Below are 27822 nucleotides of genomic sequence, written 5' to 3'. Positions count from 1 at the left end.
GCATGCTTTCAGAGAAGACTTCCACTCCCAGAATCCCCTATCCAGCATGCTTTAAGAGGGGTGGACTCCAACTCCCAGAATCCCCCAGCCGGCATGCTTTCAGAGAAGACTTCCACTCCCAGAATCCCCTATCCAGCATGCTTTAAGAGGGGCGGACTCCAACTCCCAGAATCCCCCAGCCGGCATGCTTTCAGAGAAGACTTCCACTCCCAGAATCCCCTATCCAGCATGCTTTAAGAGGGGTGGACTCCAACTCCCAGAATCCCCCAGCCGGCATGCTTTAAGAGGGGAGGACTCCAACTCCCAGAATCCCCCAGCCAGCTGGCTGGAGATTTCTGGGAGTTGAAGTCCACAAGTCTTAAAAGTGGCCAGGTTTGGAGACCCCTCTGGCCACGAGGCTGGGCTTTTGAGGAGGGTCTCTCTGGGGGTCTAGAGGGGATCATGGAGTGGAGAAGCAGCTTCTAAAACTGCTGCTGGCAGAGTTTCTCCTGGGCCAAGAATGAGGCGTGTCTGGATCCGTCCTGGGAGGAAAGAGGAACTGGGTGTGTGGAGGTGGGGGGAGGGCTCAGCCCTACATGCTCCCTTCCCCAATGGGTCAACCGGACGGAGACAATGTCAGCCGGAGCAAACCAGGAAGGTCTTCATGTCAGGTGAGTCTTCTGAGCGGATTCTTTGAGGGTGGGATTCCTTCTTCTTTCTAATCTCCCCCTTATATTTCTCTTCCATTTCTAACCTTCTCCTTCTCTCTTTTCTTTTCCTTCCCCCCTTTGTCTGTCTCCCTTCTCCTTCTCTCCACATTCCTCCTCCTTTTCCTCCTCGTTTATCTTCTCCTTCTCCTTGTATATTTTCATCTTCTTGTCTTCCTCCTCCTCTTCCTCTTCCTCCCCTTCATCTTCTTCTCCTCTGCCTTGTCTGCCTCCTTCTTTTCCTCATCCTCTTTCTGTATCTTCTCCTTCTGTATCTTCTCTTCCTCCTTCTCTTCCTCCTCCTCCTTTTCTTCCTCCTCCTCCTTTTCTTCCTCCTCCTCCTTTATCTTCTCCTTCTCCTTACATATTTTCATCTTGTCTTCCTCCTCCTCTTTCTCTTCCTCCCCTTCATCTTCTACTCCTCTGCCTTATCTATCTCCTTCTCTTCCTCCTCCTCTTTCTATATCTTCCCCTTCTGTATCTTCTCTTTCTCCTTCTCTTCCTCCTCCTCCTTTATCTTCTCCTTCTCCTTACATATTTTCATCTTGTCTTCCTCCTCCTTTTTCTATTCCTCCCCTTCATCTTCTTCTCCTCTGCCTTGTCTGCCTCCTTCTCTTCCTCCTCCTCTTTCTGTATCTTCTCCTTCTGTATCTTCTCTTCCTCCTTCTCTTCCTTCTCCTCCTTTTCTTTCTCCTCCTCCTCCTCCTTTATCTTCTCCTTCTCCTTACATATTTTCATCTTGTCTTCCTCCTCCTCTTCCTCCCCTTCATCTTCTTCTCCTCTGCCTTGTCTGTCTCCTTCTTCCTCCTCCTCTTTCTGTATTTTCTCCTTCTGTATCTTCTCTTCCTCCTCCTCTTCCTCCTCCTTTTCTTCCTCCTCCCCCTCCTCCTTTATCTTCTCCTTCTCCTTACATATTTTCATCTCATCTTCCTTTTTCTCTTCCTCCCCTTCATCTTCTTCTCCTCTGCCTTGTCTGCCTCCTCCTCTTCCTCCTCCTCTTTCTGTATCTTCTCCTTCTGTATCCTTCTCTTCCTCCTGCTTTTCTTCCTCCTCCTCCTCCTTTATCTTCTCCTCCTTACATATTTTCATCTTGTCTTCCTCCTCCTCTTTCTCTTCCTCCCCTTCATCTTCTACTCCTCTGCCTTGTCTGTCCCCTTCTCTTCCTCCTCCTCCTCCTTCTGTATCTTCTCTTTCTGTATCGTCTCTTCCTCCTTCTCTTCTTCTTCCTCCTCCTCCTGTTCCTTCTCCTCTTCCTTTCACTTTCACTTCAGTGAAAGTTTGACTGAAGTGAAACAGCCTCATTTTACACACACAGTCCTCCACTTACGGCCATCCTTGGGACCTGAATATCCATTGCTAAGCAAGGTGTGAACTGAGTTGCTACCGACTTTGCCCCTTATTTTTGCCACGGTTGCTAAGCGAATCCTGCAGTTGTTAAGCGAATCGTGCTATCCTTAAGCGAATGGGAATGTGATGGCTGCAAGAGTGATTTTTGCAATCATTGTTAGCACATGCCACCTGCCAGGCACCCAAATAGTGATCATGTGATGGCGGGGAAGCTTTGACAAATGACTGCTAAGTCTCTTTTTTTCAGTGGCGTTGTTAACTTGGAACGGTTGTTAAACGAACAGTGTATCCCTGCGGTTGTTATGTTAGTCACACGGTTGTTAAATGAATCTGCTTTCCCCCATTGACGTTGCTCGTTAGGAGGTCACAAAAGGAGGATCATGTGACGTCCCAGGGACTCTGCAACCGTCATAAGTACAAGTCCGTTGCCAAGCCTCTGAATTTTGATCACGTGGCCACGAGGATTCTGCAACGGTTGTAAGTATGAAAAGCAATCACAGGTCACGTTTTTTCAGCGCCGTTGGAACTTCGGACGGTCACTAAACGAATGGCTGTAAGTTCAAGGACTGCTTGTATGCCTGTAACCTGTTAAGCTGTTACTCTGTGTCTAGACGTGCCTGCAATGACCCAACTCTTGCCAGGGAGAGAACATAGAATCATAGGGGTGGAGGGGACCTCAGAGGTCATCTATTCCAACCCACCTACTCAAGATCCCAAAATTCCATTTTAATGTATGAAATTTCATTTTACTGTATGCCGTATTAGCATGCATTCAAAAGTGACAATAAAGTAAAGTTATTCTAATCTATATCATTCCGTATATAGACGGGAGTCTATTTCCCTGCCAATTGCTGGGAAGGGAGAATTGAGTCAGAAATCGCACCCAAGTCTTTCCTGCAGCTCCCCAAAATACGGGCAACAGCTGGCTGAGCTACTTGATTTACACCAAGGTGGATAAGCTGTGTAAAAGATCCCCAAGGCACTCCAGGCTTTGTAAATACATGCCTGAGCAATTAATCATTAAGGGAAGAGGGGAGTTGGCATCATATCAGGGCACAGGAAGGGTGAGGTCTAGAAACTTTAAAAAAAGGCCTTGCATAATTAACAGGTTGCATAAGACCCTGTGCCCCACCCAACCTTTGAAAGCCTCCAGCTCTGCTGGCCTATAGATAATCTTCAACTTACAACAGTTCATTTACTGACTGAAGTAAGAACGGCACGAAAAAACTGACTGACAGTCGGTCCTTGCACTTACAACCGTTTTTCACACGTACGACCATTGCAGCATCCCCGTGGTCATGGGATCCAAATTCAGATGCTTGGGAAAAAAAGTGACTTATAACCCGTCCTTGCACTTAACAACCGTTTTTCACACTTATGACGGTTGCAGTATCCGCGTGGTCATGGGATCCAAATTCAGACGCTTGGCAACTGGTTCATATTTATGACCGTCGAAATGTCCCGGAGTCACATAATCTCCTTTTGCAACCTTCTGACGAACAAAGCCAATGGAGAAGTCAGATTCACTTAACAACCGTGTGACTAATTTAACAACGGCAGTGATTGGCTTAACAACGGTGCAAACAGGCAGGATTCACGATTTTCCACACCTTGTTTTAAGGTGCATTCATCCCATTTGTAGATTTTTAAGGTTGTGGTTGCTACGTTTTTACAAGGAGGCCAGAAAATAGAAATGTGTTTGTTCGCCGTTTGTGGGTCAGTGAATCCAGTGCGGTTTCAAAAGCTGTTGGAAAAAAAAGAGAAACAAAAATAAACATTTGCAAACTTCCAAAATGTGCTAGCCCATTTGCAATGCCCAAACCGAAACTGTACACAAGAGATTGTGTTGTTAGTGAAGAGACAGTGTCACACCTTGGCCACAAACACACACCTAGAAGCAAAACAAATGTCATTCTTACGCAATTTGCAGAGATGCCTTTGTGTGCTCAACACCTTTTCCTTCTACAAGTAGTCCTCCACTTACGACCATGAAATTTCCGTTGCTAAGCAAGGAGGTCCTTAAGTGAGTCACACCCGATTTCCCAACCTTTGGTGACACTGTTCTTAAGCAAATTCCTGCAGTTGTTCAGTGAATCACACCCGATTTTACAGACTTTTTTCCCACGGTTGTTAAGCGAATCACTGCTGTTGTTAAGTGAATCATATGGTCATTAAGTGAATCCGGCTCCTCACATTGACTTTGCTTGTCAAAAGGGGATCACGTGACCCCAGGATGTCGCAGCCGTCATAAATACACGCTGGTTGTCAAGTGCCCAAATTTTAATCACGTGACGTGATGGGAATCCTATGATGGTCGTAAGTGTGAGGACTGGTTATAAGTCAAGTTTTTCAGGTTGGCTACCTATGGAAGGGGGAGAAGTGGATTCAGTCATGTTTTCACCCAGTTTATTCATAATTTGCTTTTCTTGTTGATGTGATTCTACAGACCTGAAAAACAACAGCAAATATAATAATACAGTATTAAAAACAGAGGCTCACAGACCATAATCAAAATATCCTCGTTTAATTTACTGACTCACTTGTTTATGTCTCCCCCACCTGTAAAGAAATTTAAAGATGCCCCTGGCATGATAGAAGCATTGAGAAGGGATTGGAGAAGATTTTTTTTTTAAACAAATTTTATTGAGTTTTTTTTATTTTCTCCTCTCCCACCTTCACCTATATCTTTCTTTCTTTTTTTTTAACAGTGTTGGTCGTTTCTTATTTTATACAATTAGTCAAATTCAAATACATTTTACTCAATTACAATTTTTGTCAATATTGTCTTCCCCCCTTTCCTTTTTTTGAATATACCTCAGTATTTCTATACTTGCATACGTAAACATCTTCATTTATCCCTAAATTCTAACTTTACTATTTATACATATTTATCCTCATTTATTCTTAAACAATTCATTCTTTTTCTTGATATATTTATATTTGTTTGTTCAGAGCTGCCTTTCTTCCACTTCATCTCCTTTTTTTTATTGTACAGCAATCTTTCTCCTCAAATCTAGCCTCTTCCTCTTCCCCTTCCAACTTTCTTTTCACACCTTCTTCTTCTCTTCTCTTCTCTTCTCTTCTCTTCTCTTCTCCTTCTCCTTCTCCTTCTCCTTCTCCTTCTCTTCTCTTCCTCCCTGTCTTGCCTTCTCTCCTACTCTACTTTCCCTTCCCTCCCTTCCTCCCTACTCTTCCATCCCTCTCTCTCCTCCCTCCTCCCTTCCAATTCCTTCATCTCGGATTGGAGAAGAGATTATACAGTCTGGAATTTGATGCCAGTAGAAATAAATTCATAATAAACCTGGTTTGGTTTTATTTAGCATAAGAAGGGACAGGGATAAACATGGATTGTTTTTCTAGATCTGGTTATTATGCCCTGTCCCAATATTTTTCAACCTTGGCAGCTTAAAGATGTTTGGACTTCAACTCCCATAATTCCCCAGCCAGCTCTGCTGGGAGTTAAAGCCCACCATCTTAAAATGAAGTCAATTTATCTTAAAGCAGTCTGAGTGGAGAATTCTGGGAGCTGAAGTCCATATCTCAAAGTAACCTGGCTGGGGAATTCTGGGAGATAAAGCCTATCTCTCTTACAGCATGCTGGGGAATTCTGGGAGTTGAATTCCACCTATTTTAAACCATACTGGCTGGGGAATTCTGGGAGTTGAAGTCCACCTCCCTTACAGCATACTGAGGAATTCTGGGAGTTGAAGTCCACCTCCCTTACAGCATACTGAGGAATTCTGGGAGTTGAAGTCCACCTCCCTTACAGCATGCTGGCTGGGGAATTCTGGGAATTGAAGTCCACCTCCCTTACAGCATGCTGGAGAATTCTGGGAGTTGAAGTCCACCTCCCTTACAGCATACTGAGGAATTCTGGGAGTTGAAGTCCACCTCCCTTACAGCATGCTGGCTGGGGAATTCTGGGAGCTGAACATGTAACTTAAAGCATGCTTTCTGGGGAATTCTGGGAGTTGAAGTCCACACCTCTTCATCCTTAATCCCACCACAATCTTAAATATCAATCCCCCCACCCCTTCCTCTTTCCTGAATCTTTAAGGACGTTCCGGTGTGAACCATGATTCGGATCAAGCCTAATTTCATCCTGGTTTGTTTTTGAAGCATCCGAAACTTCTGAAACTCCGGCCCAACTCGGCGTCTCTGCCTTCTCTCCTTTTCCAACGGGATCTTCCCAGGAGATGAGGATCTCGGAGGTGGTCTCCTCACTACTCAGGGTCGAGGAGACGTTTTCCGCGCATCTGGCGCGGATCAACGCTGTGGTTCTGAAGCCCCTTCTGCAAATAGGTGAGAAGGAGGGGACCCTGTCTTGGGTTCAGGTTCAGCCGTTCTTCATCTGTGCTTCGGAATGGGTCATGTCAGGCAGGGTGGGTTCGAATTTACCGTGGGGAAATTCTAGATAACAATCTAGTCCTCTAATTATGACCTCAGTTGAGCCCATGATTTGCGTTGCTAAGCGAGACAGTTCTTGAGTGAGTTTTGCCCCGTTTTACGACCTTTCTTGCCACCGTTGTTAAATGAATCCCTGCGGTTGTTAAGTGGGTCACACGGTTGTTAAGCGAATCTGGCTTCCCCCACTGACTTGGCTTGTCCGAAAGTCGCAAAAGGGGATCACGTGACCTCCTCCCCCCCCAAGGAAATAGCGACTGTCGTAAATATCAGTCATTGTCTAAATTTTTTTTTATTTATTTATTTTTTTATTGAAAAGTTTTATGAAAAGTACAAACATTTTCACCCCCCCACCCTTCCCCCCTCAACCCCCCTCCCCTTCCCACCCTCCCTTCCCCTCCCCCCCCACCCCCCTCCCTAGACTTCCCAGAACGAGCACAGGGTATAGCATTCACAAACCAAGAACTAAAATGTGCTAACAAATTATTACATTTCATATTCTTCCTAGGTCCAGTCATTGTCTAAATTTTGATCACGACGCTGCAACGGTCATAATAAGCCACTTGAATAAGCCACTAAATGAATTGTTGTAACTCAAGGACTATCTTTACTCTGCCAGTTGTAGATGATTTTAGGGGGTGAACTAGGGAATTTAAGGGGGTGGAGGGTAGGAAACATTGTGGGAAAACAAAGAACCAAATTTGGGGGGCTGATTATCCATTGATCCTTTTTTTCAGTTGGGTTCAATTGTGGTCATAAATCGAGGACTTCCTGTATAGTCACTTGAAAAATAGCTGTGCCTGCGTCCAGAGTTTTAATCTGAATTAAGCACAAAATTTCTCTTATATAGTATTTAGCCTACTTCTAACCCACAGGAAAAAGGAAAAAAAAAAACTTTAATTTTGAGGCCAATATATTATTAGGGTAATATCCTCTCTGACGCATTCACCAGCTTAGCTACAGGTAGTCCTTGACTTATAAGAATTCGTTTAGTGACAGTTCGAACTGACAGCAGCACTGACAAAAACAATTCACAATTGTTTTTCACACTTAACGACCGTTGCAGGCTTCCCGCGGTCACATGATCAAAATTCAGATGCTTGGCTACTGACTCGCATTTATGACGGTTGCAGTGTCCTGGGGTCACGTGATTCCCTTATGCGACCGTCTGACAAGCGAAGTCAATGGAGGAAGCCAGGTTCGCTTAACAACTGCCTTACTGACCTAACAACGTCAGAGATTCATTTAACGACTGTGACAAGCAAGATCGCAAAATGGGTCAAAACTCACTTAACAAATGTTTTGCTTAGCAACAGAAATGTTGGGTTCAATTGTGGTCGTAAGTCGAGGATCTACCTGTATACGAGATCACCAAATTTCCTTTTATTTCTGGACGATTTTCCCCACTTTACGAGGGTGTCTCGATTTTTTTGTCTTAAAAGGGTCTTTGGAGAATGTAAAGTTCTTTTTCCTGTTAAATGACCACTTCCAAGCAATCTGGCATCTGACGGAGGAGAACTACAGGACGCTAAAGGAGACGTACAGCACCTCCGAATCCGTTGGTATCCCCGACGTGTACCTTGTCTGCGACGCGGACTCGTTCCTGAATGCTTATGTCCAGTGAGTACTACAAAGCCCATCTTGTGGAGGAGAGGGGTGGATGTTTGGCTGCTGTTCAAAGTTTTTTTTATTCATTTATCCAAGCATAAAACACAAAAAATAAGAAGAAGTTGAAACTCAAATAGGGGAAGAGAGAGAAGTGTAGGGTAGAAGGGAAAAGAGAAAAAAATATAGAATAAGAATATTAGAATATACAATAAAAATATTTGCATATAATATTCTAGTTGAATTATAGAATTAAAATATAGAATAATATCTTATAATGTTCTAACAATTATAAAATTAGAATATAGAATAACAATATTATCTTATAATATTCTAATTGAGTTATAGAATTAAAATATAGAGTAACAATATTCGCTTATAATATTCTAATTGAATTATAGAATTAACATATAGAATAACAATATTATCATCATATTCTAATTATTGAATTAAAATATAGAATAACAATATTATCTTATAATATTCTAATTAAATTATAGAATTAAAATATAGAATAACAATATTCGCTTATAATATTCTAATTAAATTATAGAATTAAAATATAGAATAACAATATTATCTTACAATATTCTAATTGAATTATAGAATTAAAATAAGAATATTATTTTACTCCACTGCATCATTTGGTGCAGTAGAATATGATAATAAGATGAAACCTCAACTTTTTACTTTTATACAATAGTATATACAGGTAATCCTCAATTTACGACCACAATTGAGCCCCAAATTTCTGTTGCTAAGCAAGACAGTTAAGTAAATTTTGCCCCACTTTACAACCTTTCTTGTTACAGTTGTTAAGTGAATCCCTGCAGTTGTTAAATGAGTCACAGGGTTGTTAAGTGAATCTGGCTTCCCCACGATTTTGCTTGTCAGAAGGTCGTAAAAGTAGATACTGCGACTGTCATAAATACGAGTCTGTTACCAAGCGGCTGAATTTTGATCCCTGCGGATGTTGCAACAGCTGTTAAGTGTGAAAAAACAGACATAAATCCCTTTCTTCAGGGCCGTTACAACTTCGATCAGTCACTAAACCAACTGTTTTAAATTGAGGATTACCTGCAATCCCCACAGATCACGTTTGAGAACTCGATCGTGATCGGGAAGAAGCAAAAACGCGAACAGATTCACTCAAACGGAGCCGATTTTCGATCGCTGGACTTCTGCCTCTTGATTGGGAGGTCCCAAGAAAGGGGTTTTTATGGTCTACATTTTGTGGCCCAAAAAAGTTTGGAGTAGGAATAGACCCGACAACCCCTTAGCCTCTCTAGACCGACTCAAATAACTCAGAGTTTCCCAGCTTCTCTCCTAAATACAGGCAGTCCTCAACTTACAACGGTTCATTGAGTGACGGCTTCTTCATCTCCTGAGCTTCGAGCAGCCACATCCTACCTGGCCAGGATGATGGAATCTGAGAGTTGCAGGGTCTGCTTGACCTGGAAAACTGTTTCTCAACCTTGGGAAATTTAAGAGTGGGGGATTTCAACTTCCAGAAATCTCCAGCCAGCATCCTTCAATTCTGGGAGTGGAAGTCCTCACCTCTTAAAGCATGCTGGATGGGGGATTGTGGGAGTGGAAGTCCTCACCTCTTAAAGCATGCTGGCTGGGGGATTCTGGGAGTGGAAGTCCTCCCCTCTTAAAGCATGCTGAATGGGGGATTCTGGGAGTGGAAGCCCTCCCCTCTTAAAGCATGCTGGATGGGGGATTCTGGGAGTGGAAGTCCTCCCCTCTTAAAGCATGCTGGATGGGGGATTCTGGAAATGGAAGTCCTCACCTCTTAAAGCATGCTGAATGGGGGATTCTGGGAGTGGAAGTCCTCACCTCTTAAAGCATGCTGGATGGGGGATTCTGGGAGTGGAAGTCCCCCCCTCTTAAAGCATGCTGGATGGGGGATTCTGGGAGTGGAAGTCCTCCCCTCTTAAAGCATGCTGGATGGGGGATTCTGGGAGTGGAAGCCCTCCCCTCTTAAAGCATGCTGAATGGGGGATTCTGGGAGTGGAAGTCCACCCCTCTTAAAGCATGCTGGATGGGGGATTCTGGAAATGGAAGTCCTCACCTCTTAAAGCATGCTGAATGGGGGATTTTGGGAGTGGAAGTCCTCACCTCTTAAAGCATGCTGAATGGGGGATTCTGGGAGTGGAAGCCCTCCCCTCTTAAAGCATGCTGGATGGGGGATTCTGGGAGTGGAAGTCCCCCCCTCTTAAAGCATGCTGGATGGGGGATTCTGGGAATGGAAGCCCTCACCTCTTAAAGCATGCTGAATGGGGGATTTTGGGAGTGGAAGTCCTCACCTCTTCAAGCATGCTGAATGGGGGATTTTGGGAGTGGAAGTCCTCACCTCTTCAAGCATGCTGAATGAGAGATTCTGGGAGTGGAAGTCCTCACCTCTTAAAGCATGCTGGATGGGGGATTCTGGGAGTGGAAGTCCTCCCCCTCTTAAAGCATGCTGGATGGGGGATTCTGGGAGTGGAAGTCCAGCTGTCTTACAGTACAGTACAGTACAGTAACAGGGATCTTGGAGGTCATCTAGTCCAACCCCTTGCTCACGCAAGAGACTTGTACTAGGGATTCGAACCACCGAACTGCCGACCTTTCTAATTGACAAACTCAGTGTCTTAGCCACTGAGCCACCTAGTCAGGCATCATCTTTCTTAAGTGGCCAACAGCAATAACAGATCTCTGTCTTTCTTTGTTTAACCTACAGGTATTTCTTCACATTTGGTACTTGCGTGGTGTTGCAAAATTTTGAACAGGTATCCAGGAGTAAAAGGTGAGTAATGAAGCATAACCGTTAATCAATTGGCCTTCAAAAGTAAAAATGTTTCTGGTTTGAATTTAGCTGTTCAGAGCCAAAACGACCCTGCTGGAAATCTTTTTGCAGCCTTTCTGGGAGAGCAAACTCATGATATGGCAAGAACAACATATTTGGAGATTTAAAATGTGCAAAATATTACATGATCGCTTTTAAAGGAAAGAAAAAAAATTGGATTGGGCTCCAAAGCTTTTTTCAGGCCAAACGTTGGTTTTTTTTGTGATTGATTGATGGTTTGGAATCCTAACAAAAAGAACAAAACAGGCAAAAAAAACCCAGTGGTAGAAATACATACATTATTAAGAAAGAGAACATTAAGAAAAAGAATACAAAAGGCCATAGTTTGATACAGGCTGTCCTTGACTTAAAAAAATTCATTTAGTGACCGTTTGAAGTTAGAACAGCACTGAAAAAAAAGAGTTATGACCGTTTCTCACACTTAACGACCGTTTGCCATATCCCCATGGTCACGTGATCAAAATTCAGACACTTGGCAGCTGATTCATATTTATGACGGTCACAGTGTCCTGATCCCCTTTTGCGACCTTCCGATGAGCAAACTTGGGGGGGGGAAGCCAGATTCACTTAACAACCATGGCAAGAAAGGTCATATATAGGTTTCATGGCAAAATTTCTATTGGTTGAGGAATTTCAATATTTGACAAAAAAGGGGCCTTTTTTTGAAAAAAAAAATCAGAACTTTCTTGGGATCGTTTCTGTTAAGTCCAACACGAAAAGAGAGGCAGGACGATCGTAGTGAAGTAAAATAACCGTTTATTTCAGGCAACGGGAACAACAACAACTACGAACTGAGGGCTGCAGGGAGCTAGCTGTCTGTTCTGCCCCCATACCCCACACACACCCCCACAGACGGCCCGGAGTTAATAAGCCACACGACAAAACTCTTTGAAGATAAAGCTGGCAGCAACCCAGTGACTAGCTGCCAATTCAGACTTTACTCACACAAAACAAAGATTAGACTGCCAGCATTCCGATAAAACAGGCAGAGTGTCAACAATACAAGGATTAATCCAAATGCAGTCCGATAAAGCAGGCAAAGTCCAGTAACTCAGAGATCATGGAGTATTTCCAGTTTTTGCTCGTCACAAACTGAACCGGCCACCACACCCACATTTATACCCTGTGGGGTGTGGTCCAGTGACTCAGCTAATCTCTGGCACGCCTTCCCCTCTGCTGCGCACGCTTCTCCCTGCGCCTCTGCCGAGGGTCCAGCCAGCACTTATCTTCCTCGTCGCTGTCCACCTGTGGCTGCGGGGACGTGCTTGGCTCTGAGCCTATCGTTTGGCCTTCGGTGTCCTCCGGAGGCATTGCCAGAGAGGAGGGTCCTGGAGAGGGAGGCCTTGCCAACTCCTCTCCCTCACTCTCAGAGTCTGCATCTGTCGATAGCCCAGGCTCAGGCAACGGAGCCACAACACTGTCCAGCTTGTCAGCCATGACACTTGTTCATTTTCCCGCCGGGGAAAATGAACCAATGAGTGAAGGCTGATGTAAGACTCACTCCTACTTGCATGTTCAACAGTTTCCAGTTTGACAGTTCTGTGGTCTTGTCATTTCTTTCTGATTGCAGCGATGTCTGGAAGTTGCAGAAACCCGCCCTGTGCGAATTCCTTGCTGATTTCTCACCTGACAGCTGTCTGGCCATAGGGCTTTACACCGTGTTGCAGAAGCCGTTCCGAGACCACCTGCAGCGATACGTCAGCGTCCTCGCCAAACTCAAGACAGCCACAGGCCAGGTAGAGCATCTGCAGCCGGACACACCTGTCTACGGAGTCCTTGTTGCTCTCTGAGCTTGGTGGTTGACTTGTAGACATTTCACGATCCTACTTGATTACATCACCAGTGCTAGAAGGGAGTGGGGTTCCCACTTCTAGCACTGAACATGTTCCCTAGTTCGGTCATGAAACGTTTGCAAGAAAACAACCAAGCTCAGAGGGCACCAAGGATCCAACAGTTTCCCTCTTCTCACATTCCCACATTCGCACATTCGCACATTCTTCTTCTTCTTCTTCCTCTTCTTCTTCCTCTTCCTCTTCCACTTCCTCTTCCTCTTCCTCTTCTCCTCCTCCTCCTCCTCCTCCTCCTCCTCTTCTTCCTCCTCCTCCTTCTCCTCCTCCTTCTTCCTCCTCCTCCTCCTCCTCCCACCTACAAACCCTACTCCCTTCTAATACTGATGATGTTACCTAATTGGGTCATGAGACACCTGCAAGAAAACCACCAAGCTCAGAGACCACCAAGAACCCCATAATTCTTCTCTTCCTCCTCCCCCTCCCCTCCCCCTCCTCTACAGCTAGTTGGAACCACTCAGTTCACTGGATTGTGTGAATCCGAAACCTGGGTTAATCCTCGAAGCAGCTTCAACTCATTTTGCCAATGTCCACCTTGACTCAGAAGGAGTTGGGAGCCGAGCCAGCTCAGTTTATGCTTTTCTTTCCACAGGGCTTAGAGAAAAAAACAGTATCTGATGCTTCTGAAAAGTTTGCAAAGCTGCGTTCGTACGTCAGCCGAATCATGGACGAAGCTGGCTTCACCGTCGCCTTGTGGAAGTCCGTGGGAACTAAGTTCACGGTGCGTTCTTGAGAATAGATGGTTGGATGGATGAGGGGTCCCACTGAAATGGCCATCAGGATTCCAGCCCAAATGTCATTTTTGTCCTGTCTGTTAGCCTGGTGTAACTTTAGCCCAAACGCACCTGAAATTGGAAAGATTGATTACAAAATTTAGGTACAGGTACAGTAATGTCAGAGTTTGTTGCAGAAATCAAACATCCAGAAAGCACACCCAGGCAGACTGATGCAGCAGGATTCATTAACTTCTTTATATACATAATAATACATGAAATAAATTTACAATACCAATATAGATTCTTCTTCAACGTATTAGCAGCTACAAGCAAAGCACACAAGGCAGGAGAGAACAGTTAGTTTCGTTTCAGCAGAGCAGACTAGTTTCAGTTTCTCTGCACAGACTCAGAAGCTGCAGACTAAGACTGGCTCCAGTCTGTCTCAGCTCCCAAACAGCCCTCATTGGCTGACCTTGTTACCATGTCCTATTCTAGTTGATGAATATACTCTGACAGATAATCCTGAAGCCTACAAGCACAATTAAGCCCAACATTTATGTTGCCAAGTGAAACATTTGTTTAGTGGGTTTGCTCCAGTTTACGACTTTTCTTGCCACCGTTGTTAAGTGAATCATTGCATTTGTTAAATTAGTCACACAGTTAAGTGAATCTGGCTTCCCCCTTGATTTTGCTGGTCAGAAAGTCACAAAAGGGGATCACATGACCCTGGGATACTGCGCCCGTCATAAGTATGAACCAGTTGCCAAGCGTCTGAATTTTGATCACGTGTCCATGGGGATGCTGCAGTGGTCGTAAGTGTGAAAAACAGTCATAAGTCTCTTTCTCCAGTGCCGTTGTAACTTTGAACGGTCACTAAATGAACTGTTGTAAGTCGAGGACTATAAGTGCAGGTAGTCCTCGACTTACAACCACAACTGAGTCCAAAATTTCCACTGCTAAGCAAGATGATTATTAAGGGAATTTTGTCCCATTGCTTGCCAAGGGGCACTGCAGCTGTTAAGTTAGTCACATGGTCGTTAAGCGAATCTGGATTCCCCGTTGTTCGTCAGAAGCTCGCAAAAGGGGCCGCTGCCACCGTCATAAATATGAGTTGATTGCCCAGCATCCCAATTTGGATCACATGACCGTGGGGACGATGCAACGGTCGTACGTGTGAAAAACCATTGTAAGTCACTTTTTTCAGTGCCGTCGTAACTTTGAACAGTCGCTAAATGAACCGTTGTTAATCAAGGACTGCCTGTATCTCTCTTTCTCTTGTAGGACGTCCTTTGCACCCCCGAGAGACGGTTGCTGGAAGACAGCGAAAGCCTCCCCATCTTCACCAGCTCCGGCAGAACGGACCGTATCCTTCTCTTTAACGACGCCCTGGTGCTGATCCAGGTAAGAGGGCAAGACGGATTTTGGGTGCTCTCGGCTTGGGACACGCGGCGTGGCCTCCTCCGTGACCACAAACGCTGACATCCCAGGGATCTATTGTTATTCTGACTCAAGGCAGGGAATTTACCTTCCTCCTCTTATTTTCGCCACAACAACCTTGTGAGGTGGGCTGGGTTGAAAGAGAGAGAGAGAGGACTAGCATTTGTGCCTAAGATGGGAGTAGAACTCCCCCTCTCCCACTTTCTAGTCTGGAACTAGAAAGCACCCTCCTCCTCCTTCTCCTTCTCCTTCTCCTCCTCTTCCACCTTCTCTTCTTCTTCATCCTCCTCCTCCTCTTCCTCCCTCTCCTCCTTCTCCCCTCCTCCTCTCTCTCCTCCTCTTCCTCCTCCTCCTCCTCCTTCTTCCCTCCTCCTCTTTTTCCTCCTCCTCCTCTTCCTCCCCCTCCCCCTCTTCCTCCTTCCCTTCCTCCACTTCCCCTCCTCCTCTCTCTCCTCCTCTTCCTCCTCTCCCTCCTCCTTCTCCCGTCCTCCTCTTTTTCCTCCTCCTCCTCTTCCTCCCCCTCCCCCTCTTCCTCCTTCCCCTCCTCCTCTCTCTCCTCCTCTTCCTCCTCCTCCTCCTCCTTCTTCCCTCCTCCTCTTTTTCCTCCTCCTCCTCTTCCTCCCCCTCCCCCTCTTCCTCCTTCCCTTCCTCCACTTCCCCTCCTCCTCTCTCTCCTCCTCTTCCTCCTCTCCCTCCTCCTCTTCCTCCTCCTCCCCCCTTTCCTCCTCCTCCTCTTCCTCATCCCCTTCCTCTCCCTTCCCTCCCCCTCTCTCTCCTCCTCCTCTTCCTCCTCCTCCTCCTCCTTCTTCCCCTCCTCCTCCCCCTCCTCTTCTTCCTCCCCTCCTCCCCCTCCTCCTTCTCCCCTCCTCTTCCTTCTCCTCCTCCCCCTTTCCTCCTCCCCCTCCCCCTCCCCCCTCTCTCCTTCTCTTCCTCCCCCTCCTCTTCTTCCTCTCCTCCTCCCCCTCCTCCTTCTCCCCTCCTCCTCTTTTTCCTCCTCCTCCTCTTCCTCCCCCTCTTTCTCTTCCTCCTTCCCTTCCTCCCCCTCCTCTCCTCCTCTCTCTTCTCCTCTTCCTCCTTCTCCTCCCCCTCCTCCTTCTCCCCTCCTCCTCTTCTTCCACCTCCTCCTCCTTTCTTTCCTTACATATTGGTTGCAATTCTGCAAATCCTGGAGATTTCCCAAGCCTGTTTTATCTCAAGCACCGGCTTCCATCCCATAATACCTGTCCCTTTGGAGATCGGAGGAGGGAGTGACACCTGGGGCCACCTGGGCTCTCTACCTGAGCCTTAGGAACCCCAAGAATCAGAAAATGGTGTTATGGCTTGTGTGCCAGTTACGCCCTTCAAGCAAAGAGCAGCAGAAATATGGATAATGTAAAACCACAATAATGTGGTTTTTTTTTTCATTAATTGTTTTGAGGCTATCTTTTCATTTTTTTAAAAAAAAAAAATCTCTAATTTTCCAGGGGAATAACTTCCAGAGTTTTGATCTGAAGCTTCTGTGGGTTGAGGCAACTTCCAGAGAAACAGGAAAGTGAGTAAAATTAATTCAATGGCTTATGAGGAGCAGAGGAAAAATTTTATCTCGTTCCCCATTTATTGCCTGGGGAAGATTTAGTATCTTTCAAATTAAGACCTTGACTTACAACGATTTGTTTAGTGACCATACAACAGCGGCTGAAAAAGGTGATTTATGACCTGTTCTCGGAACATACAGGCGGTCCCCAAGTTATGACCACAATTGAGCCCAACATTTCTGTTGCTAAATGAGACAATTAAGTGAGTTTTGCCCCCCCCCATTTTATGACTTTTCTTCTGACGGTTGTTAAGTGAATCGCTGCAGTTGTTACGTTAGTCATGGGGTTGTTAAGTGAATACGGCTTCCCCTTTAACTGTGCCTGTCAGAAGGTCGTAAAAAGGGATCACGTGACCCCCCTCCCCCTCCCCGGGACACTGCGACCGTCGTAAATAGGAGCCGAATTTTGATCCCGTGACTCTGGGGATGCTTCAACGGTCATAAATGTGAAAATCGTTCCTAGGTCACTTTTTTCAGTGCCGTTGTAAGTTGGAACGGTCACTAAGCAAATGGCTATAAGTCGAGGACTTCGTGTACTTGGGAGGAAAAATGTGGGTGGATGAATTGATAAGAATTCAATGAGATGCTTCCTTCCGTTTACACAGTTAAAAAAAAAAAGCAAAATTATTTTTAATGCACAACGTCAACAATTTGCATTTATTTTATTTTTATTATTTTTTTGCAGCCATACTTTACACATTGTGACTCCAGAAGAAAATTTCTTCCTGTTGGCCAAAGAACCAGAAGCCCAAGTGAGTGGTACATGGCATTGGGTGGTGGACACGAAATGCAGGTAGTCCTCGGCTTACAACAGTTCATTTAGTGACCATTCAAAGTTTACAGTGTCACTGAAAATAGTGGCTTTTTCACAGTTGGGACCATTGCAGCATCTCCATGGTCATGTGATCAAAATTCAAATGCTTGGCAACTGGCATGTACTTATGACGGTTTTAGTGTCCCGGGGTCATGTGATCCTCTTTTGCGACTTTCTGATGAGCAAAGTCAATGGGGACTTTCTCTCTCTCTCTCTCTCTCTCACACACACACACACTTTCTCTCACTCTTTCTCTGTCTTTTTCTTCTCTCTTTCTCTCTTTCCTTCTTTCTCTGATGCTTTTTTCTTTTCTTTTTCTTTCTTCCTTTCTTTCTCTCTTTCTTTCTCTTTCTCTCTCTCCCTCTCTTTCTTTCTCTCTCTCTCTCCTTCCTTCCTTCCTTCTTTCTTTCTTTCTTCCTCTTTCTTTCTTTTTTCTTTCTTACTTTCTTTCTCTCTCTCTCTCTCTTCTTTCTTTCTGTCTTTCTTTCTGTCTTTCTCTCTCTTCTTTCTTTCTTTTCTTTCTTTCTCTTTCTTCCTCTCTTTCTTTCTCTTTCTTTTTTCTTTCGGTCTTTTTTCTCTTTCTTTCCCTCTTTCTTTCTCTCTTTCTCTTTCTCTCTCTTTTCTTTCTTTCTCTTCCTCTCTTTCTTTCTCTCTTTTCTTTCTGTCTTTCTTTTTCTCTTTCTTTCCTTATTTCCCTTTCTTTCTCTCTTTCTCTCTCTTTCTGTCTGTCTTTCTTTCTCTTTCTTTTCTTTCTTTCTTTCTTCCTCTTTTTCTCTCTCTCTCTTTTTTCTTTCTGTCTTTCTTTTTCTCTCTTTCTTTCTTTCCTTCCTTCTTTCTTTCTCTCTTTCTCTTTTTTTCTGTCTTTTTTTCTCTCTTTTTTTTCTCTCTCTTTCTTTCTTTCTTTCTCTCTTTTCTTTCTGTCTTTCTCTTCTTTTCTTTCTTTCTTTCTTTCTTTCTTTCTTTCTTTCTTTCTTTCTTTCCTTCCTTCTTTCTTTCTTTCTTTCTTTCTTTCTCTTTGTCCTCCCTCCCTTCCTCCTTCCTTTCATTCATTTATCTGCTGCCCATCTCATATTCCCCTCTGCAGGCGGTGTGGCAATGGAAGATCCGCCGGGCAGTGGTCCAGGCCTTGGCAGACAAGAGAGACGTCTTCGTGTGGGGCGATGAGGGCAAAACCTTCTCCCCCCCGCTCTGCCGCTTTGCCACTTTCACATTCAGGGCCGAAGGGCGGTTCAAGAGCGCCACGTACGAGGGGGACTGGTGCTTGGGGAAACCCCACGGAAAGTAAGTCCCCGCCTGGAGCTGGAAGGCACCGTCTTAAAATGACTCAGATTTAATTAATTGCTTTAATTGGCCTCTTCTCTTTGCAGAGGGAAACTGACGTGGCCCAACGGCCAGAATTTTGCAGGAGATTTCAAAAAAGGCTTGGAAAACGGGTGAGAGGCTTTACCTGTTGAATTGCCGACTTACAAGAGGGGCTGTTGGGAGTGGTGGGTGGCCATGCCCAGATTTGCCTGTTGAGTGGATCCATGCCTGAAATCCACCTGATCTTGTGAATGTTTGGCAACTAAGCAAAATTGGGCCAAATTGGGCTATGGATGGGAGACCACCAGGAAATCCTCGATTGAAAAGAGACGCCTAGGAGGTTAAAAAAGATAAATCCCTCTAAATTAAGGCAAAATCAAGCAGCCTCTGGACGGCGCAAGGAAAAACTGCGCTGATGCTTTTATAAACTGCTTTTATAATTCTTACACACTTACATACAGCTGGTCCTCAACTTACAACCCGCCTGTTTAATGACCACTCGAAGTTACGACAGTAAGCCAAAAACGTGGGTTACAACCAGTCCTCTCATTTGTGACCATTGCAACATTCCCTACGGTAACATGATCAAAATTCAGATACTTGGCCATTGGCTCACATTTACGACGGTTGCTGTGTGCCAAGGTTATGTGATCCCCTTTTTGCAACCTCCGGACAACTGAAGTCAGCAGGGAAGCCGGATTCACTTAAAACAGCCGTGCTACTAACTTAACAACTGCAGTGATTCATTTAACAGCCGTGGCAAGAAAGTTCGTACAATGGGGCAAAATTCACTTAACAACCGTCTCGCTTGGCAATTGAAATTTTGGGCTCAGTTGCAGTCATAAGTCAAGGACGGCCTGTACTGGATGTGATGGAGCATTGAGGATGTTTTAATTTGGGTTCCTACAAAGCGGGTTGGACTGGATGACCTTAAGGGCTTCCCTCCAAATATCACAATCGTAAGATTTCCTCACTAGAATTAAGTCAGCCTCACCGTTTCTGCCTAATGTCTTTTCTTCCATTTTTCAGGTTCGGGATCTGTTTGATCCCTCAAGGATCCAGTGACCACTACGATTGCTACAAATGCCACTGGCGCGAGGGCCAGATGAATGGCTACGGTATCTGTGAGTAAGTTCAAAAGATTACCTGGGATCTGTTTGGGATGAGCAATATATTGGTAGAAAGAATCCTGGATATTCTACACCTGTTCTGCCCCAGCTACGGACTCCAAAGAACACAGCACACACCAAGTTTGTACAAAACTTAATTTACTAAAATAACTCAGTCTTTTTCAAAACAAAGGCTGTTAATAAACTTTCTTAACAGCCTACAAGGATCCAAAGAATAAATAATCGTAATCTTACTAGGGTTGGCAGAAAGCCCAGAAGCAATTTGCAGAGAATCCAGACGCGAAGGAGAGAGAACTAAAGTTGTTCCCTACAGTTTGCTGCAATCGGTGTTCCTCCTTAAATAGGCTAAGGAAGTGGCCAATTAGCCCCAAGCCTTACTCTCGAGGAGACCTCCTCCTGAGGAGCCACTCCTGCCTTTTGGCAGCTCTGCGTGCCGGTGCATCGAGAAGAGGCTCCTCCTCTTCTTCCTCTTCACTTATGGGAGCTTCTGGAGGTTCTGAAGGCCTCTGGCCCCACATCTTCTCCAGCCTCCTCACTGTCTGACTCAAGCACCAGCTGCACAGGCTGCACACACCAGCCTCCTCGCTGTCAGAATCAGCTACAATCCGCACAGGCCACTGACGGGCCACAACAACACCTCCCAGTTATAGAACACAGTAGTCCTCAACTTACAACAGTTCGTTTAATGTCCGTTTGAAGTTACAACGGCATTGAAAAAAGTGATCAGAATTGGGACGCCTGGCAACTGACACGTATTTATGACAGTTGCAGTGTCCCGGAGTCACGTGATCCCCTTTTGTGACCTTCTGAAATCAAACTCATGGGGAAGCCAGATTCACTTAACGACCCTGTGACAACTGTAGGGATTCACTTCAACACGGTGGCAAAAACGTTGTAAAATGGGGCAAAATTTACTTAACCACTGTTTCGTTTGGCCACAGAAATGTTGGGCTCAGTAACTTGTGGTCATAAATCGGGGACTACCTCTAAGAACTTGGATTGACAGTGATTGAAAGAGAAATCTATGTTGACTTTCTCTTTCTTTCTTTCTTTCTTTCTTTCTTTCTTTCTTTCTTTCCTTCTTTTTCTTTCTTTCTTTCTTTCTTTCTCTTTCTTTCTATCTTCCTTCTTTCTTTCTTTCTCTCTCCCTTTCTTTTTTTCTCTTTCTCTCTGTTTTTTCTTTCTTTCTTTCTCTCTCCCTTTCTTTTCTCTTTCTCTTTTCTCTTTCTTTCTTTCTTTCTTTCTTTTCCTTTCTCTCTCTCTCTCCTTCTTTCTTTCTTTCTCTCTCTCTCCCTCTTTCTTTTTTTCTCTTTCTTTCATTCTCTCTCTTTTTTCTTTCTGTCTTTCTTTCTCTCTTTCTTCTTCTTTCCTTCCTTCCTTTCCTGGATATTCTACACCTCCCAGTTATAGAATACAGGTAGTTCTCCACTTACAAAGGTTTGTTTAGTGACCCTTCGAAGTTATGATGGCACTGAAAAAAGTGACTTAGGACAGTTTTACTTATGACCGTTGCAGCATCCCCATGGTCACATGAGCAAAATACAGATGCTTGGCAACTGGCTCATATTTATGACGGTCGCAGTGTCCTGGGGTCATGTGATCCCCTTTTGCGACCTTCTGACGAGTAAAGTAAAGGGGAAGGCAGATTCGCTTAACGATCGTGTGACAACGGCACACAATCTAATGGCACACAATTTAACAATGGCAGTGATTCATTTAACAATGGTGGTAAGAAAGGTCATAAAATGAGGCAAAACTCACTTAACAACTGCCTTGCTTAGCAAGGGAAATTTTTGGGCTCAGTTGTGGTTGTAAATGGATGATTACATGTATTTAAAGAATGTGATTGAATAATAATAGAATTATATAAACTGTATCTAGAATTCTATTTACCATTAAAACGATGCAATTTTTTTCTTCTATTTTTTTTTCTTTTAAAAGCACCTATTATCTCTCTCTTTTTTGGGGGGAGAATGTATTTTTATTATTTTTGTATGTGGGTTTGTTTTTTTTTGAGTCAATGAACAAAGTAAAATATAATTAAATCAAGATTTTCTACCTCTCTTCATAAACTGGGTAGCACTTTCATTGAATGAGGAGGATACAGGTAGTAACTTGACTGTACCTGTACTGATAGGATAGAATAGGATAGAATAGAATAGAATAGAATAGAATGGAATGGAATGGAATGGAATGGAATGGAATGGAATGGGAATGGGAATGGGAATGGGAATGGGAATGGAATTCTTTATTGGCCAAGTGTGATTGGACGCACAAGGAATTTGTCTTGGTGCAGATGCTCTCAGTGTACATAAGGAGAATAAAATACATTCATCGAGAATCATAAGGTACAACACTTAATGATAGTCATAGGGTACAAATAAGCAATCAAATCATATTAGGAAACAGTCAATATAAATCTTAAGGATACCAGCAACAAGGTTACAGTCATACAGTCATAAGTGGGAGGAGATGGGTGGTGGGAACGATGAGAAGATTAATAGTAGTGCAGACTTAGTGAATAGTTTGATAGTGTTGAGGGAATTGTTTGTTTAGCAGAGTGACGGCGTTTGGGGAAAAAACTGTCCTTGTGTCTAGTTGTTCTGGTATGCAATGCCCTATAGCATCGTTTTGAGGATGTAGGAGTTGAAACAGTTTATGTCCAGGATGCGAGGGGTCTGTAGATATTTTCACAGCCCTCTTTTTGACTCGTGCAGTATACAGGTCCTCCATGGAAGGCAGGTTGGTGGCCATGGTTTTTTCTGCAGTTCTAATGATCCTCTGAAGTCTGTGTCTGTCTTGTTGGGTTGCAGAGCCAAAGCAGACAGTTATGGAGGTGCAGGTGACAGACTCAATAGTTCCTCTGTAGAACTGGATCAGCAGCTCCTTGGGCAGTTTGATAAAATTACTTTCCATTGAAGAGGTCTTTGTTAAAGTTGGCTTATTTTTCAGATACGGCAACGAGATGGTCTACAAAGGGTATTTCAAGGACAACATGCGTGAAGGTTTTGGCCTTCTGGTTAGCCCCCTGAATACCGACCATCCATTTAAGTACACAGGACACTGGACGAAGGACAAGAGAACGGGTTATGGTGTCTGGGATGACAAGGAGAGGTAAGATGGCTTGCATCTCGTGAGTAAATAAAATGTAAGGTCCTTGGTGCTCTCTGAGCTTGGTTGTTTTCTTGCAGATGTTTCGCGACGCAACTAAATAACATCATCAGTGGTAGAAGGGGGTGTTGTGTAGAGGAGAAGGAGGGGAGGAGGCGGTGGAGGAGGAGCTGATGAAGGAAGACAAGGACTGTGGGAGGAGGAGAAAGAGGAAGAAGAGGAGGAAGAGGATGACTGAAGTCCTTGGTGGTCTCTCAATTTGGTTGTTTCTATGCAGATGTTTCATGACCCAACTAGGTAACATCACCAGTGCTAGAAAGAAGTGGTGGAGAAAAGAAGGAAGAGGAGGAAAAGGAGGAGAAGAAGGAGGAGTAAAGTGGTTCCTCCTTTTCCTTCTCTTCCTTCTTTGGTGGAGAAAAGAGGGAAGAAGAGGAAGAGGAGGAGGAGGAGGAAGAGGAGGAGGAGAACTGGGGGGTCCTTGGTGCTCTCTGAGCCTGGTTCTTTCATCACTGATCAGCCATCCACAGACACATAGAGATCAAATATGTTTACACACCGTTCCAAATGTTTTGGATTGCCACTCCCATAAACCATTACTTTTGGCCATGTTGCTTTGAGCTGATGGAATTTGTAACTGAAACTATCTGGAGGAATCAGGTTGATCTAGCAGAGATAAACCGATCTTTAGTGATGCTTCATGACCCAACTAGGTAACATCATCAGTGCCTGAAGGATGTGGGCTTTGCTGTCTGTGTATATACTAGTGGCTCACTCTGTCAGTGTTGGTGGTAAACAACAGTCTAAGCAAGGAACAACCCAGAGCACTTGCTTAATAATTTAATTTAATTTAATTTAATTTAATTTAATTTAATTTAATTTAATTTAATTTAATTTAATTTAATTTAATTTAATTTAATTTAATTTAATTTAATTTAATTTCACTTTCACTTTCACTTTCACTTTCACTTTCACTTTCACTTTCACTTTCACTTTCTTATTTCTGGCTTGTTGGATTTCAGAGGTGAAAGATACATTGGGATGTGGGAAAACGACCAGAGGCATGGACCAGGAATTGTGGTGATGCAGTCAGGGGTCTGTTTCCAAAGGACTTTCCACCTGGATAAAATGGTGGTAAGGGAATCTTTTGCCTGCTATAGATTCTATAAAAGCTAACATTTATTTATTTACTTGATTTTCAACCCCACCTTTAACCAACGATTCCTTTCTCTTTATCTGGAAGGGATCCGGGGTTCTGATTCTGGAGGATGATTCCATCTACGAGGGAAATTTCACGAACGACTTCAAGTTTGTTGGCAAGGCAAGTATGAGATGGAGAATGGGTTGAATTGAGGTCTGGAGCCTGGAAGAGTCAGGCTGCTGCTTAAAATGTTTTTCTTAACATCAGGATTGATAAATCCCTAGACAGGAGACCACCAAGAAATCCCAGGCCTGTTGATTAATACTGTATAGTTTATTTATAGATAGAGAGATAGGTGATAAATAGAAAAATGGATAGATGGATAGATGAGAAAGAGATATGATTAGATAGATAGATAGATAGATAGATAGATAGATATAGACAGACAGACAGACAGATAAATGGATAGATGATAGGTAGATGGATGGTTAAATAGAGTGATAAATAGATAGATGAGAGATAGATAGATATACCTTGTTTCCCACAAAATAAGACATCCCCTGATAATAAGCCCAATTGGGCTTTTGGTGCATGGCAATAAGGCCAAGCGCTTATTTCAGGGTTCAAAAAAATATAAGACAGGGTCTTATTTTTGGGGAAACACGGTAGATACCGTAGATAGATGATAGATAGATAGATAGATAGATAGATAGATAGATAGATAGATGGATGGATGGATGGATGGATGGATGGATGGATGTTCTTTATTGCTGCCAAGATATTTGTATGGATGTGGGGAAATAGTGATTAGTAATAATGAATAGTTAATGATAGTTATTGATTAACCAAAATTATGAACTATTAATAATAATGATTAATAATAAACTAAGCATTGGCAAGGAACAATAGTTAAAATTAGAAAAAATGAATAATTAGTACATTCAAATTAACCAGGTGTGTTAGTGATACTGGATGATTTTAACCCCCTTCCCAACTGCTAAATATTTCACAAGGACTCCTCAAATTATGACCGTTTGTTTAAGAACAGCTTGGAGTTAACGACGGTGCTGAACAAAGGAACTTACAGTATAAGCCACTCTTGAAGTTATGACTGTCACAGCTTTGGAAACTGATTGATGTTTATGGTAGAATGCTATTAAAATTTAAGGCTGAATTTGCTTAAGGACTGCATGATTCTGCTCTAAAATGGTTGTAATATGGGTCCAATCATCTGATGACTCACTTAATGACCGCATCACTTAGTGACCAAAATTTCAGTCCCAATTGTGGACTTACAACCACAAATGAGTCGCAAATTTCTGTTGCTAAGCAAGAGAGTTATTTTCCCCAATTTATGACTATTCTTGCCACCGCTGATAAGTGAATCAATGCAGTTGTTAAGTTAGTAACACGGTTATTAAGTGAATCGCATGGGGATCACATGACCCCGGGGATCCTGTGACCGTCATAAATACCAGTCAGTTGCCAAGCATCTGAATTTTGATCATGTGACCGCAACGGTCGTAAGTGTGAAAAACGGTCGTTAAGTCACTTTTTTCAGTTGCCCTTGTAACTTAGAACGGTCACTAAATAAATGGTTAAAAATTGAGGACTACCGGTATGGGTTTTCTGTGTGTGTCCTTATCATGTTTAATATTGTTAGTGACACGGGATCATGTATTCGAAATGGGCGGCTGTATGAATGCAACAAACCATCGTATAATTTTTACTCAGGGAAAACTGACATTTCCAAATGGCTTCGTTCTGGAGGAAACCTTCGCCAACAAATCTAGAGAAGGACTACAGGTGCCAGGAGTGAGGAGCCATTCTGGAGATCCACAGGCTGTCACCAAATCTGCTATGTAAGTCAGACGGCCATGGTTTGTTGAGATTGCTGTGGGGCTTCCACTCCTGGAGAGAAGCTTCTAGAAAATCCATTCTTGTTCCCCCGAATGTTTGGTTAGGAAAGACTTTGCTAATGGACGTCTAGAGCAATCCCACCATAAACAGGTCTCAAAATATTGGTCTAATGATCTCTAATCCAATGCTTCTCAAGATCAACACATTGAAGAGGAGTAGACTTCAATTCCCAGAATCCCCCATCCAGCATGCTTTAAGAGGGCTGGACTTCCACTCCCAGAATCCCCCAGCCAGCATCCTTGAAGAGGGTTAGACTTCAACTCCCAGAATCCCCCAGCCAGCTATGCTTTAAGAGGGGCGGACTTCCACTCCCAGAATTCCCCATCCAGCATGCTTTAAGAGGGGAGGACTTCCACTCCCAGAATCCCCCAGCCTTCATGCTTTAAGAGGGGAGGACTTAACCTCCCAGAATCCCCAATTCAGCATGCTTTAAGAGGGGAGGACTTCCACTCCCAGAATCCCCCAGCCAGCATGCTTTAAGAGGGGAGGACTTCCACTCCCAGAATTCCCCATCCAGCATGCTTTAAGAGGGGAGGACTTCCACTCCCAGAATCCCCCATCCAGCATGCTTTAAGAGGGGAGGACTTCCACTCCCAGAATCCCCCATCCAGCATGCTTTAAGAGGGGAGGACTTCCACTCACACAATCCCCCATCCAGCATGCTTTAAGAGGGGAGGACTTCCACTCCCAGAATCCCCCAGCTAGCATACTGTTTGGACAATTCTGGGAGTTGAAGTTCACTAGTTTTCAATATGATGAAGTGTTGGGTTAGGTTAGAAACATTAGATCCGGATTTGGAGACTTTGCTCAGCCATGATGTTCAGCAGGACACTTTGATCATGGCTACCATCTTTGAAGGAGGTCTATTTCAAAGATGGCAGCCATGATGGTCCCCTTGAAACATTAAACATCAAAAACAATCCGTGTTTCAATTGTTCCAGTGTGGGCTCCATTTTGACTTTTTGGCCTTATCCCAAGTAGACCCTTTCATAGACCAGCTAGTATCTCCATTTGGTCAACTTTATAGAATTTGACTTCTTGTGGGAAAATATGGAGTTTATACAGGCAGTCTTCAACTTACGACCAGAATTTAGCCTATACTTTGTCACTAAATGAGGCAGTTATTCAGTGAGTTTTTGCTCCCATTTTACAGCCTTTCTTTGCCACAGTTGTTAGGTGAATTGTTGCAGTTGTTAAGTGAGTCACACGGTTGTTTAGCGAATCTGGCTTCCCCATTGACTTTGCTTGTCAGAAGGTCGCAAAGGGGGATCAACCGTCATAAATACGAGTCAGTTGCCGAGTGTTTGAATTTTGATCCCGAGACCATGGGGATGGATGCAACGGTCGTAAGTGTGAAAAACGGTCCTAAGTCACTTTTTTTCAGTGCCGTTGTAACTTCAAATGGCCGCTAAACGAATTCTTGTAAGTTGAAGACTGTCCGTAAGGTCAATACGAACAGATCTACATTGTCAGGGCTGATAGCTGTGAATTAATGCCCTTCGCCCCAGATCAGTGTTGGCGGATCTTTTCGGCACTGAGTGCCAAAACGAGAGTGCGTGCGCGCGAGAGGGTTATGCCGGAAACCGGAACAGTATCTCCCTGGCGTGTATGCGTGGGAGCGCCAAAAACCGGAAGAGCTGAGCTTCCGGTTTCCGGCGTGCGCATACGCGCGTGTCACCTGGTCTTCCGGTTTTTGGCGCTCCTACTTGCATGAAGACCAGCTGGCGCGAAGACCAGCTGGAACCTGGAAGAGCTACGGGCGACGGCTGACGTGCCCGGAGAGATGGCTCTGGGTGGCACTTCTGGTATGCGTGCCATAGGTTCACCATCACGGCCTTAGATGCTCGTGGATGTCCATTCGCCCGTGACATATAAATTACATACATACATACATACATACATACATACATAAATTTGAGAGTCATCAAGAGTGAGGATGTTGTT

General features: G+C 44.1%; 1 protein-coding gene across 3 annotated transcripts in view; it reads left to right on the top strand.

Moving 5' to 3' along the window:
* ALS2CL (ALS2 C-terminal like) overlaps positions 1–27822 on the top strand; it is a 45888-nt gene that overhangs the window by 3691 nt on the left and 14375 nt on the right. For 2 of the 3 annotated variants that reach the window (XM_087893144.1, XM_087893143.1), the window contains exons 2-16: positions 6091–6335; positions 7880–8057; positions 10765–10830; positions 12461–12626; positions 13330–13458; positions 14735–14854; positions 16354–16421; positions 17149–17215; positions 18362–18558; positions 18645–18710; positions 19609–19707; positions 22662–22823; positions 23840–23951; positions 24061–24138; positions 25693–25820. In XM_087893144.1, the coding sequence (XP_087749270.1) occupies positions 6230–6335; positions 7880–8057; positions 10765–10830; positions 12461–12626; positions 13330–13458; positions 14735–14854; positions 16354–16421; positions 17149–17215; positions 18362–18558; positions 18645–18710; positions 19609–19707; positions 22662–22823; positions 23840–23951; positions 24061–24138; positions 25693–25820 (1742 nt within the window). In that variant the 5' untranslated portion in view covers positions 6091–6229. The remainder of the gene's footprint in view (positions 1–6090; positions 6336–7879; positions 8058–10764; positions 10831–12460; positions 12627–13329; positions 13459–14734; positions 14855–16353; positions 16422–17148; positions 17216–18361; positions 18559–18644; positions 18711–19608; positions 19708–22661; positions 22824–23839; positions 23952–24060; positions 24139–25692; positions 25821–27822) is intronic. The other variant, XM_087893145.1, reaches the window with a different exon arrangement.

This window comes from Pantherophis guttatus, chromosome 4, assembly GCF_059756535.1.
Source record: "Pantherophis guttatus breed Tessera chromosome 4, ASM5975653v1, whole genome shotgun sequence".
Classification (NCBI taxonomy): domain Eukaryota; kingdom Metazoa; phylum Chordata; class Lepidosauria; order Squamata; family Colubridae; genus Pantherophis; species Pantherophis guttatus.
Note: the sequence above shows the minus strand (reverse complement) of the source record. Positions and strands in the feature narration are given on the sequence as shown.